Source organism: Symsagittifera roscoffensis, chromosome 4 (genome assembly GCF_963678635.1).
Source record: "Symsagittifera roscoffensis chromosome 4, txSymRosc1.1, whole genome shotgun sequence".
NCBI lineage: Eukaryota > Metazoa > Xenacoelomorpha > Acoela > Convolutidae > Symsagittifera > Symsagittifera roscoffensis.
The window spans coordinates 54,789,106-54,803,143 of record NC_087065.1 but is presented as its reverse complement, the minus strand read 5'-3'; the positions used below and the strand labels follow the sequence as shown (position 1 = coordinate 54,803,143).

At 37.0% G+C, this 14,038-nt stretch overlaps 1 protein-coding gene across 4 annotated transcripts in view; it reads right to left on the bottom strand.

The window, feature by feature from the left end:
• Positions 1–9,631, bottom strand: part of LOC134845101 (syntaxin-binding protein 5-like) — a 99,739-nt gene extending 90,108 nt beyond the window's left edge. For all 4 annotated transcript variants that reach the window (XM_063861952.1, XM_063861953.1, XM_063861955.1 and 1 more), the window contains exons 1-8: positions 9,417–9,631; positions 9,161–9,340; positions 8,988–9,088; positions 8,505–8,911; positions 8,360–8,432; positions 7,571–7,725; positions 7,133–7,359; positions 6,830–6,938 (exon numbers count right to left, since the gene is read on the bottom strand). In XM_063861952.1, the coding sequence (XP_063718022.1) occupies positions 6,830–6,938; positions 7,133–7,359; positions 7,571–7,725; positions 8,360–8,432; positions 8,505–8,911; positions 8,988–9,088; positions 9,161–9,340; positions 9,417–9,548 (1,384 nt within the window). In that variant the 5' untranslated portion in view covers positions 9,549–9,631. The remainder of the gene's footprint in view (positions 1–6,829; positions 6,939–7,132; positions 7,360–7,570; positions 7,726–8,359; positions 8,433–8,504; positions 8,912–8,987; positions 9,089–9,160; positions 9,341–9,416) is intronic.
• Positions 9,632–14,038: the final 4,407 nt, after the last annotated feature.

The window sequence follows — 14,038 nt, the reverse complement described above, 5'->3', positions numbered from 1 at the left end:
TTGTTTGAATGTAGAAAAAACAACGCCAAGCAGTGAGCATAAAATTTCTGTTACTTTCTTAGAAAGTCGGAAATATAAAACGGAACACAGATATTGAACAAAAAAATCAGTGAACTAGTATTTTTGTACGTCAAAATTTGATCTCTTGTCTGCTATTTAAGCAAAAAGAGGTTTTTCCGACCCATTGTGTGGTGACGCGGAACTAGTTCCGTTAAATGAATAGACTGAAGCTAGTTCTTTTTTGCCAACATCCTACGCAAAAAAACAGCCTAGTAAGAAAAAAAGCCGCATACGAGGCGAAGAGACAAGTCGCATACATATACTTCAGGAAACAACTCTTGATTTAAAAAAAAATCAGTTAATATCATAGACAAAGTAAAAAAAAAACGGGACAACAGGTAGGTACTAAATGAGACAAAGAAACGATGTCAAAGCAGTCTTACGATGAATTTGATATGAATAGACAGAAGTCAACAAACAAAAAAATCTTGAGAAAAAACATGGAAATTTTTTATAAAAAAATCGCGAGAAAACTTGTAACGCCGAGTCCCCGAAAATTTCCGTACACCCAAAAAGTTTCCACATGATACCACAAATCCCTTCGGATTTCAAAATGGTAACTCGGTTACGATAAATTGCTGAAATTGACGAAAATTACAGGAAAAAGAAAAGGAATATTCCATAGACAGCAACGGACTAAAAATCATTTTTCAATCATTTTAAAGCTTTTATCCAGAAAAAAATTCTGCAGCAAAAAGCGCAGTCAGAACATCAGTAAGGGAACTTGATTCATTCTTGAGCATTAAAATTTCCCATTAATCAATTTCAACGAGCTTCAAATACTTTTTTTAATGAGATAAACCTTATCTCATTGACCTTTCTAAAGACTTTCACTGTCAAACAGGAAAAGGAAGGTTTATAAAAGAAGATCACGAGATAAGCTTGAGTACCGCTGATAAGAATGTTAACTTGAAAATTTTGACAACTAATTGAATTTTGGCAACAAAAAATGTTGATAAAAAGTGTTGAAAATTATTTATGACCTCAAATCAGTTCTTAAAAACACAAAAAACGCCCTCAGCTAATGCAGGGGAGTTTTTCATCATCGGTTATCTCCATTGAACCCACAATCTCAGGTTTGGGAGTCGTTTTTGAGACAACGAAGAAAAAATCACATGGTCAAATATTTTTTGAAAGCTGTAGGCAGAAGGGTGGGTAAAAAAGAGACAAGGAAGTACACAAGCCTACAGGGTAGTAGGCTGTTTTCCATTGATACCCTTTCTTTGAAAGATATTGGGACCATAAGCTTACCTCCGTTCAATTTAGAATGATTATTTGAAATTTTGAGTTTTCGCCGCGCTCAATTCACGCAACCTGTAATTTCAGTTAAGCCCAAAAACTCAGATTTGGGGGGAGGGGGGGTAGTTCTTTAGAAAATCAAAAGATTCATCAGCTTATATTGAGCGATTCAACAAACATAGACAAAAAACATAGCCAACATCACTTCGTTCTTATACATTAGAACAGCTCAAATACTGATACGCATAAAAGCGGAGATATTCATCAGAACATTCAGCTCAACTTTAAAATCAGCTTAAAATCAAGTTATAACTACTACGTTCATTAACTCTTAAATAGGACGACCGGGAATCGAACTATGTACCTCTGTGGGTGAGGTCGTCCATGCTACTTTTGTATCAATCGGAAATATTTTAGTGTGCATTGAGTGAGCATCATAAGAGTATTCGCACAAAATGGCGCGAAACTTAGTCAAGAAAATTGGATAATGTGCTTTCAAACTTCCAAACTTTCAAACCTCCAAAATTAACTAAATACGATCACAGATTGAAAGTCTTTCTTTATAAGAGCCTTTGAGAAAATGGCCTTCAAAAGCTATTACTTCGGATAACTTCGCACAAAAGTTTGAGATTTTGGCTGAAAAAAGTTGACTGACCGTTCGGTTCGACACTACGCTCGCAAGCTGACTTGTGTAATATAATGTCTTAATATTGCTCAAGTTTTCAGCATTGAAGGCCAGTCTTTGATTCATGAGTCATCAAAACAGAGTTCAAAGTCTGCTATCGGTTTGAAAACGCTAGCTGATCGCAAAGATAACATTGGCTCAAATGTTAGCAGTTCAAATAACTGAAAATCCATGACTCAGAATGTGGCCTTCAGTGTAGAAAAACTGTTCATTTTCATTATAAACTAGTTTCAAATGCTTGAAAGATAAAACACAATAAAAAGAAAGGCAAATATTTCAATTCCGTTTTTATTCATTATGCCGAATTAAGTTCAACCATCGAGGCAATTAAGAGCTTAACCAAACTGGGATGCCGGTTGCCTATATTGATTACTTTATCAACCATTGTTGAGATTCGGGGCATGAAAATTTAAATAGCTTCTTTACTTCTTTCCACTGAATTTGGGTTGAAACGCGAAGAAGCATTGCAGTTTGCAGTCTTCAGTACCTCTCACTAGTATGACTAGTGTTGGTGGCTGTTTAGCATGGTATACGTATAGTTATAGTACTTCTGTACTAGCTAGTACTACTAAGTTCTGATCCATCCATTGCGGTTACTGGGAAAAGGCGGAAGTTAGCTCGAATTTCTCTTCACGCACCAATTGAGCATCAGCCCTTTCTCTCTTTCAGCTCTGCCACTCACAGTGGCCGCATGATGCTGCCAATAATATTATACACAAATAAGGGCAAATTCAATACCGGGCTTTCCTCAATTTGCAAAACACATTGGATGGGTAGCCATATTCCTTCTTGCTTACCCGCACACACACACACACAAAGGGCACATTTAAACAAAATGGCCGCAGTAATTACCACACGGAAAGCAAACTAGAAAAAGGAAATGACAAAAAGAGCAATAACAACATGGCCCATTTGCTGATTGAGAGATCCAGGTCGAATCAACGAATCAAATTTCAAACAAACCCGATCAATCAGATATTATTACAGACCAGACTATGCTAAAAATCTCAAGCTAATTAGATAGTTAAGGGAAGGTAAAGTTGGATTTACTCAAATACAAAAAAAAAAATTTTCACGAGTTTATTCAAATTAAATTTATCTTTTAATGAAGAATTGAAGGGCGACCTTTTTCTCAATATCTCATATAATATTAAGATATCAAAAAATTATTCAAATACTTCAAGTCGGGTATGAAGTATTGAGTTTTCCAATTTTCAGCTGATCGTGCTTTGAGCTGTGTAAAAAAACAACTTCATCTAAGTGTGTAGATGACTTGGAGAGTCAAGGGAAAAGCGGTAAGCCCAGATCAAAGACAATATTTAATGAGTTTACCTTTACGTAAGCCGGCAAAAAAAGTCGCAATGCGACAACTGGCAACAAAAGACAACTCGCAATAAAAGACAACTCACAATAAGCATTAATAACAACTCGCAGCATACTCGCCGCTGCATTCGCTCCAACGTGTTGCGAGCTTGCCAACAGAGGGTAGGATTTTATACAAAAATTAGAGCTGGTTATCGCCGCATAGCGGCGACCTTAAACCGAAAATTTTCGGGTTATAAATTAATTTTCAAACTTTGCTACGAGCTGTCTTTTGTTGCAAGTTCTCACGGTACCAAAAAATATTATGTGAAGGTTCATGTATATTTTACAGCTACTTGTAACCCGGTACTTAATTGTGCGTGTTAAGGTGTTTAATGAATTTTCATAAAATTAGAAGTAACGACCACCGCTCTAATTCATAAAAAACACACCTTTCATAGCAGATTCTCTACCTGCACAAAAGAATTCATAAAAATGGTAAGCCTTATATTTTGTCAATGCTTTCAAAAGTTTGACTCTTTTCCACTACTTAACCGTAACATCGAACACTTTAATCGAAAAAAGAGATAACAAATTAAACCAAGACTTGGTTAACAACCAAAAAAAAACATTTCGAATAGAACAGGATGCGCCCATGCAAAAAAAACATAAAAATGCTGCTTAGATATGTCAACTGTTGACACAAATGATTCAGTGATTTTGTTAAACAAGTTCACTTCTTTTTTGTAAAAAAAAATTATGTTTCGAATCATATCACTTTCTAATTGCAAGCGTAAACTAATTTCAGTCAAAAACAACTGGAAATATTATCGTAAAAAGGCCAGGAAAATCAACTGCAGAGCAAATTAAGTAATTTATGCCAAGAAAAAATATTTTGTTGCTAAGCAACAAGCGCTGCTAGGTAGATCAAACATCCGAACTTACACATTAACTTTCATATTAATAAAAGCAATTTGACGCCATCAAATTTACTGAACGTATTTAAACTCAGAAAACAATTTGTTATAATATATTGCCTCGCCATATGTAGAATTACAATACGAGGCTACAATTGTGGGAAAACTACAAAACTTCAGAGTTATTTGTAGAAGCAAAAGGCTAAACCTAGAAAAAAGAAGGTCAGAGAGTAGACTCGAGTGAAAACCATTCGGACAATTAAAGGATTTTATGCAAAAAAAAACAAATTGGTCGCGCTGGATACATTTATTGTATTTTTTTTGCACGGTACTGTAAGAAACTAAACTTTTTTCAATTGAAAGATGCAGAGTAGCTGTAAAAAACAGCACTAAAGCTTTTTTAAAATGAGCTTGTCGAACAAATTACCGCCAAAAAAATTATTTTCGATGTGCAAAGAAAACAAACATTTGAAGAAAGCTCCTTAAACCAATCTGAGACACAGAAGCGTAGCGATACAACAATTGCGATACAACAAACATTAACCGTTTCAAGACAGTGAATAGAGAGGCAACTTAAGCAAAAAAATATATAGATCCACACCTTATTGAGCCGAAAACAAAACTGTTGACATAAAAAACGTTGATAAAAAAATTTCATGAGTTTTTACAGAATATCTTGTGCTGGAAAGCTTAAATTTCAAAAAGTTCGAAAATTTCACTCTACTAAAAAGGAGCCCTTTATCTCAGTTGTGGCACGTTAATTAGGGGAAATCCATTAAAATGAATCAAATCCTCCCCCATTAAAAGTTTCGAAGGTCGCAGAAGGTGGAGTAAGGTATAAAGAGACTAGGAAACTATTCAAGCACACAGACTAGTAGACGTTTTATTAAACTTCAACTACCGAAATTCATAGCAAAAAATGTACGGCCTGAAACTCTTTCAATTTCAAGAAAAATTTATGATTGAATCTTTTTTGATAAAAACTAACCCAATTTGATAGACATGGATCTATAGTTTTTTTTTACTCCGATGGAAAATCTGAAAATCAAAATCGATTTTCGACATTATTATGAGTCGATCACGTTTCTAGGGGCTTTACCGCTTTCGTAATTGGAGAGCGCACTTTGCCTATAATTCAACAGAAGAGCTTGAGTTGAACTCAATAAGAGCATATATTACCTAAGTGCATTCAACCAAGAGATAAATGGTCTACCATGAGCAATATCCTTCTTCACAATTTTTGTTATCTATAATTCATAAAAACTAAGACAAAAAATTACCAGAAAACATGCAGTGGAAAAACCAGTCATATATTTCAAAGTCTTTGTTGCTTCTAACAGATACTTTTGATGGTCATAAAAACATTTCGAAGAAACTCTCTTTGCAGTGCAGAAATTATTTTTAAAAGTTTTAAGAAAAACTATTGAACTATTGCCAACAGAAACTTGGAAAAGTTTCAATGAACGCAATGAACCATAACATACTGACAAGTTTTTTTCAAAAAAAATAACCTTAAAGCTCTTTAATATTCAAGAACAATTTATGATCGGCCCTTTTTGATGAAAATAACTCAATTCGAGAAACTAGAAATCGATCACGTTTTTTCGCGCTATTCATCTTTCTTAATAGTAGAGAAAACTTTGCCAGCCTTTTATGAAGTTGAATGGAGTTCAAAAAATGAACATATACCTAGGGTCATTCATAAATGCATTAATACGTATGAATGCACTATCTGTAATTATTACAGAATTTTGATGACTTTTCCTAAGAAACGAAAAAAAAATACGTTTGTACACTCTTAAAAATGGCATCAACGGAAAATGAACCGCCAAAAACTAGATCAAAAATTACCCAAAACCAATTCAACAAGCTTCAAGAAATCTATTTTTAAAATAAATTGCTGCCTGATTTACCTGCACCTATTTTCTACCTAAAAGCTAGTATTTTTTAAATTTTCAAGATTGTGAACATATCCGCTTTTGAGCTTAAAATTCAACAATCTTACTGAACTGATCACTCTGTGAACAAAGTCATTACGGGAAAAAATCTAGTACCAACATTCTTGCTGATCGCAAAGGCAAAAATAGGGTCGATAGATCATTGATCATTCCGTATCCGAATTTCGAAGAAAAAAATATATGGCAATGGAACTATTTGACTTTCAAGAAAAATTAATGGTTGACATTTTTTTCATAAATTAACTCAAATTGAGAAAATAATGTCAATAATTTCAATTCCACTGGGAAATCTAAAAATCAAAATCCATTTTGGCAACTAAAGGTCGATCACCTTTGTCGTGACCTTTGCACTTTGGCTGTTCGTGACCTATCGAATTTGGCTGTTTAAAAAGGAAATGAACTGAACTTAAAAAACATAGCCGACAGACAGGGGTGATACAATAATGGACGTCAAAATATATAAAGTTTTAAGAATACATGTAAAATTGTTTCACTTTTTGGCAAACTATTACGTTATTCTCTTATTTATGGCAACCAACTGCTGGGTCCTTCTTCGTCATTTGTACGTATAATGATGGATATAAATTACCTTAATTTAGCACAAATTTGACACTCTTTGCATATCTTATCATACATAATTTCTTTCGAAGTATTTCGAAATCACGTACTTGCTGTGGCATCCCAGAACTTGACTGATCCGTCGAGGTGTCCGGTGATGACCACTTCCGGGTATGCACTATGCAGAGGCTTCCAGTCCCCGCCCGAAACAGGCCATGGCTACAACACATATACACTATCTTAACACATATACGCACTATCCCTTCCAGTATTATCTGCTGACAAGTCATAAAATGAATTCGGTTGGAAAAAATGAACTCGCATTATAACGTAGCCATTTGCTTGTGTAATTAGTATTAATATGTTATTAGGATTGATTCAGCAATTCGGGTCAACAATATATTCAGACTCACTAGTTTGCTGCATGTGACAGATCTCTGCTTCTGTTTGAAGGACACTTGGTATAGCGCGGGTACCAGATCAGAGGGACAATCGGCCAAGTATTTCAGACAGGTGACGGGCGACTCGTGAATGTCCATGGGGTAGGGGTTCTCGAACGGTGGGTATCCCTCTGATACCAAGTCAAGGATGATCAGGTCGTTCTTTAGTAGACACATGACAGCTTGTGGTTCCTGGGATTCTGAATAACAAATCATTACTTAAGGTTTATCATTCAAAGGCTGAAACTAACAGTTCCCTCCCTCTATGGGCCCTAGTAACGTATTTTCCTAAGTAATTGGAATTTCATCATGGGCAAGAATAGGCGTGGAAACTTAGAAAGGAGACCCTAGAATTATTAAACAGAATAAGGGCTAAAAACTTCAAGTTCGTTTGTTTCTTTGAAAAAGTACCTGAAAGATATGGAGAGTCACATATCGTGACAAAGTCTAGGATGTAGTGATCCATCTCAAGCACTGTGACACTCTTGCCCTTCATAACTGTGAGACTGGGTGTGTGTTTGGAGGCGTTGAATGGAAGTCCGCCCGTGAACAGGAACATCGCCTCGCTATAGAAACACAACGAAATGTAGCCCACACACGATTTCAAACAAAATCATCATGTTAATGCAATTTTATGATACATGAACTCAAGTCTCGATGATGAACTGATCTCATTCGACTTTTATTCAGAACTCGTTTTTTTTTCAATTTGCACATGAAACGAACGTTACTTTTTAAGTCTGCCAAATCTAAATATTGAACTTCTATGAGACGCAGACACACATTTTTTCAGAAAACGCAAGATTTGCCGCTCAAAGTGCCAGCCACACAAAAGGTTCCAACTTAGAAAAACTTTGCGAAAAAATTAAAAGCCATAAAAAATATGTTCAAAAAATTTCCCGTTGTTTTTTGGTAGTTTTCTTGCGGAATTTTAAAAAATGAAGTTTTAAGACAAGTATTGATAGACTTATTTAGGTTACAACCAATGTTTAACCAGACAAGGAGACTTGGCTATTTTATTCCACTCCCCCAGCAGAAAATCATGATTGAAAAAATAGAAGTTTAAAACCTGCTAGTATTACTCGATCACCTGTGAAGTTTCGTAGAGATAACTATTAAAATCTCGTGGGAAAAGAAACCACCCCAGGCTTTGGTTTTATTCTAATCTTGAGAAGAATAAAAAATTGAAATATATCTTACCTAGATTTGGAGCATCGACAGTCGACTTTGCAAATTGGTAGACACATATTCGAAGATCCTTGCGAAGGTAAAGCTAAACATCATAGAAAATAAAAATTTCCAAAAAATAAATTTCAAACAATCGTTCTAACCAACAATTTCTCACCGTGTGGAGCAAAAATTTGTGACGGCTTTGATGAATTTTTGATGTTCCATGTTGCCAAAGACCCATCTTGTAACGCACATGTAAAACTTTTACCATCTGGGTGCCAACTACATGACTTCAGATTCGATTCACAGAAAAATCGCTGATCGGCTTCTTTGGCTTTTAAATCCCAGAGAGTTGCGAGACCACTTTCATAGCCTATTAGAAGTTTGTTTTCATCATCCGGACACTCGTTCATTTCTATAACTGGCCCTGGATGCGTATTTCTTTGAGCTCCAATTGCACGATTCCATTGTATTTGATATCCAGAGATGGTAAAAGAATCTACATTAACCACCAAAATATTTGCACGTTCGGTTCCAACGTAGAGATACTTGCTTCGCAGAGGCAATTTGATGGACGTGATCCTAAATTTAAAATCTTTTTTTAAATCATACCGGTCGTTCAACGATTTTTTTACAGGAAAATTGAGGAAGTAATAACCTTTCTCTGTTGAATTTGAGGGAATGAATAATTGCCGGTGACTTCAACTTCAGGTTCCACAAATGGACACTACTATCTTCCAGGACGCTGATAAGGCCTCCCTAGACGTGCCAAAAGACAATTAAATTAGAGAGCGCATAAAAAGACATCGGTTTGTTATACCAAACACAAACCTGGTTAACAACAAACTGCAACTTGGTCACGGCCACTTCTGAATCATGAGAAACGTATCCATCCACTCCGGGTTTTCCATACAACTTTATGCTTCCTGTTTTAGTCCCAATCGCCAAGATACTTTGGACAGGGTCAAAGGCAAGACAAGAAGGCAAGTGCGGAAAACCATGACGAACAGTCTAAATTAAAGCTTGGATTTATATCCAATATCACAAATTCGATCATTGTCTTGAAGTTTGATCTGAAGTGTTTTACCTTTTTGAGTTCAAAATTTGCTGATCCAAGAACCTCGGGAATTTCAATTTCATTTTTATTAACCGAAGAGCCACCACTGGATGCTTGGGAGGTTGAGAAGCCGTCAAAAACCTTTTGCTTGAATTTCTTCATTACTTGATCGATGCTATCTTTCAGAATTAAACATTTTATATCTTTTTTTGCTGGAAATCGGCTTTCAACCTTGATGTCAGAACGCTCTAAAAACACTCAATATATCAACAAAATTTGAAAACACTTCTTTTAAGCATCTATGACCAGCAAAAAATAGTACAGGCACGCACAAACGCACAACATAGAGAGAGGAAAAAAGAGATAGAGTGAAAAAGCAAAACAAAGTTTCCCGATATTGCCTCTACAGACCAACAATTATAACTTTACCAAACTCAATTTTAATAGTCACATGATAATACAGAGGCAAAGTGCATTCAAGTTGAGAAAGGAACTCTCAATGGGTAATCAGATCAAAAGTTATCATGGTGACCGAGGTTACACCACTCGTCCTTCAAGAAATTAACAATGTGACATTCGACGAGAAAGGTCAAAATGCAATTTCGCATTCGAACTTTTATTGGAACATCTAACCGAGAAGATTGATGGTTTTTATGAATTAGTGACGTTAATTGAACAATCAGACAAATCGGGAAGGGTTAGTTTTGACTGAAAAGCTATTTTTTAAAATTTCGATTTGGACGTGAACGACACACGTACCCTTTTATTATTTCGCACACACTGAAACTGCGGAATCAGGAGAGAATTCTCAGTGACAACAACAACGGAGAAACGACAGAAGATTGAGATTGTGGTTAGAAATTGTCAGAAACCACTCCGAGTTGTAACGATTGTGCCGGTACAATCGTTACTGAGCAGTTCAGGAGAACTAGGAAGGGTGTGGGGACGACGTGTCCAGCCTTCCGAGTAGAAAATAAGAGTGTTATTTCTCCAGATTCCAGAATCCGGAAGGGTCTCGGGAGAGAACTGTAACTCGTTATTTTAACAACTTTTACCTTCCCGGAATGTCTTGAGTTGAATTTAATTAATACCAAATTTGTTTTCAGATCATGAGAAGCTAGGAGTTAAGGGAAAGGGTTGACCCATCTTCGATGGAGATGATTTTTATCTACTGAACAAAACATAATAAATAAGTAATACAATAGTAATATAATAAATAAGTGGTAACCCTGTTTTTAGTAGTGACCTCGTGGTCTAGGGATACTGAGACCCAGCCATGAGCTCACTATTTTGCATAAAAATTAGTTAACTGGAGCGTTCTGATCGAAACCGGAAACAGTAACGTTTTTTGTCGACCCGATGTTAGAAAGACCACCCAAAAAACTGGCTTTGGCAGAGACGGTGAAAAACTTGTAGAGATGTTTTTAGACGCTAGCCAGTAGTTTTAGAACGCAGCTTTAATTTCCGTCGAAATGTACTTCCGTGCGAATGTAACATAGATGTTTTTATGGCGCTCCTGGGTGTTATTCCTTTTCATATCATGACCGGCAGAACCATTAATGAGCACTCCGCGCCGAGCGGATGCTCACATTAACGCCCTTAATAGGCCTAAACCGCCGGGGCCGAAGGGTAGTTTGGAACGCGGAAGCCTTCCGGATTCCCGTGAATAGTTTTTTAACCTAGTTAAGACCGAAAACTCAAGAATTAGGAAGGGTGGGAGGTTTCGCGGTCCCGTCAATTCCTGAGTGGTACGTGACCAAAACCACTTTACGATATACAGGAAACCAACCATAAAGTAGCGTAGTACCTATGAAAAAACAAAAAACAAATAAATAACCGAAAAAAAACCAAAAACAGTGAAAAAGTATAAAATCAGTGGAAATCAGTGAGAAAAACAGGGCACAGACCGGTTTTTAGGGTCAAAATAGCGATGTTTTGATCCCCCCACAAATCGCGATTTTTGAGATGTCGATATTTTTTGGAACAAGAAAAAGTGCAAAATTAGTGGGTTACATCGTAGCTGGACTAGTTTAACAGGTAGAACTGGTTGAGTTTAGATCAGAAAATGTTGGAGTTAATTGGGTACCAAAAACCGAATTTGCTTGATTTTTGAAAAAACGAAACGCTACGAATTAGGAAAAAATTTTTTCAATTTTTGAGTTAGGACAGTAAAAATTGTTGTTCGGACAACGTTAGCTATTGAATCGACAGATTTCAAAACCTGTTTGCCGATAACCTACCGGGTTACAGTGAAATCGAACATAACATGTTTGATTAAGTGGATTCATCAATCCCGAAGGGTCCAAGTAGCATTGTTTTTGGTAAATTTTTTTTTCAGCTTAAGCGTTTTAGATCGGGTCTTTTGCATTGAACTAGAAAAGTTTTGATTTTCGAAAAAAGACGTTTTGGTTATCAATTTTGGAACAACTGGACAGATCCAGTTGATCTTGGTACCATTAGATTAGAAATTTGGTGAGCTTACCCCAATTATTTGAAAAAATAAGCGTGAAAATTTTTTAAGATTTTTTTTAGCGAACTCACTATTCGGGAAGGTAGAACCTTCACGTTTTATAATTTTTTTTGGAAAGCCCTTATATCTCTACCAAAGGGTATTAACGGTCGAGTAAGGCAATTTTACGCTGTTTTAGACAAAACGGGAAGGCTAAGGAAACCAGAAAACCATAATCGAATCAAAATTAGGCTAGTTATAAGACCCTTCTCAGTGAAGGTGAATTGTCAAATAAGAGGCTTAGCTTCAATCCGGGAGGGTCTTGGGACAGAAAATACACCCTTCCTACTTAGTTCCTACAGCATAATAGCATCGCAGAATGTATCCGGAAGGGGTGAAAACTTGTAAAGTCCCGGAAAAGCTATTTTTGCCAATCCGGAGGGTTCCTGTTTTTGCCAATCCGGAGGGGTCCTATTTTTGCAATCCGGAGGGAGGGGTACTATTTTGTTAAAAATTAAGTGGACATAAGAAAGTAAATAGTAAAAGGTATTCGGTTATCAGGAGACAGGCTAGGAACCAGTGACTGCACTGGTAACTTGCCTTTTATAAAAGACCAGACTAAAACAAAACATGTCTAAGCCCGGATATTCGCGACACTAAGTCTAAATTTAACAATAGTTTGTAACTGATTTGAGTCGATTGAAATCAAAATCGTTTTGGGAAAAGTGATTGCCCTGAGGATTTCAGTAGGTCTAGCTCGGGCAATCCGAAGGCAGATAGGTAACACAGGACTCGGTGGGTGCAAAAGACGCCCACTTGAGAGAATTACTGCCCTCAGTTTTGTCTGTTTTGTGCAGCACCGAAAAGGAAAAGCTCTTTCTATAGAAACAAGTTCGACTTTTACATTGCGACTGACTTATTTGCAAAACAAATACGTTTTTCATTGAAAACATTTTTATTTTTCATCATTTTTGGTTTTAAAGCAATAATATCTGTTCTTGATTGGGTAGTGAGTACACTGTCTTTTAAATATATTGGTATAATCAGACCGCGCTAGCTTCATATCTTACAACAAATAATCGATCATTGTGAAGAGATTGTATACTGTGATAACGTACAAGGATTTGTGGTCACTATTTAAGTGAAACTGTTAGAATTTATTGTGTTGTGTTATTATTATTATCAGTAGTCAAACAACAAGGACACTAGCAATCAAATTGAGTGTAAAGGCAGTTAGAAGTGATAAATTGAAAATGAGTCTAGACAAGTCAAGGATACCTAGACTAAGTGATAGCTCCAGGAAATTCATACCAGAGAAACAAAGAACAGCAATGAAAGACCCTTTTGTGGAAAGGATCACACGAACCCGGACCGACAAAGGAAGAAAGTTTCAGGCAGAATGGTAGAAGCCAAGAGTCAAAAGTCCTAAGAAGGACAAAAGGCAATGTTGGAAGTAGAGGTCCATCCGGAACCTGGCATGGATGGGAATCGGGACGGACATGGACCTGGAGGGAGAGGAAACAGAAGATTGGCGGGTAAATCTTCTCCGGTAGAAATAGGCCAAGTTTTCGCAACTTCCATCGGGACTCTAGACCGAGAAGAGATGTAGGAACTGTCCGACATCTCTACTGAAAATGTGGCGACTACAAGATCACCCACAGACAACACTATGATGCATGGCATGACGGAGAATCCGGCAACGTCCTCCTCGAAAAAGTGAAGAACACATTGGGAAACTTCTTTCCATTTACCATGGGAACGTGTACAGGCGATGAAACAGAAACCCAGGAAGAAGAGGAGGACAATGACGAGCAAGATGACTTCGGATCTTAAGTCATGTTCAATAGTTCGACTCAGGAGAAATACGCATACGCCGATAGAGGGACTGGCCTCATGGACCAATTTGGTGTGGTGAGGGCAATGAGCAAGACCACAAAAGGATCAGGCCAGTCAGGAGACTTTGTGATCATGACGAATTCGGAGATGCGAACTGGGAAGATCAAAACACAGGGCTATGCAACCCACGTGCGGATACAGGAATGGATCATGAAGAGACGTTGAGGCAGAGAATTAAGATCCGAGTCTCGACCAACACCTGGCTACCTGGAACCGACAGGTTGACGCCGTCACTTGTGACGCCATTAGTGGATAACGGAGCATAAATCGAAGAAGCCTTGATTAACATAGTGGGCAGCATAGGAGA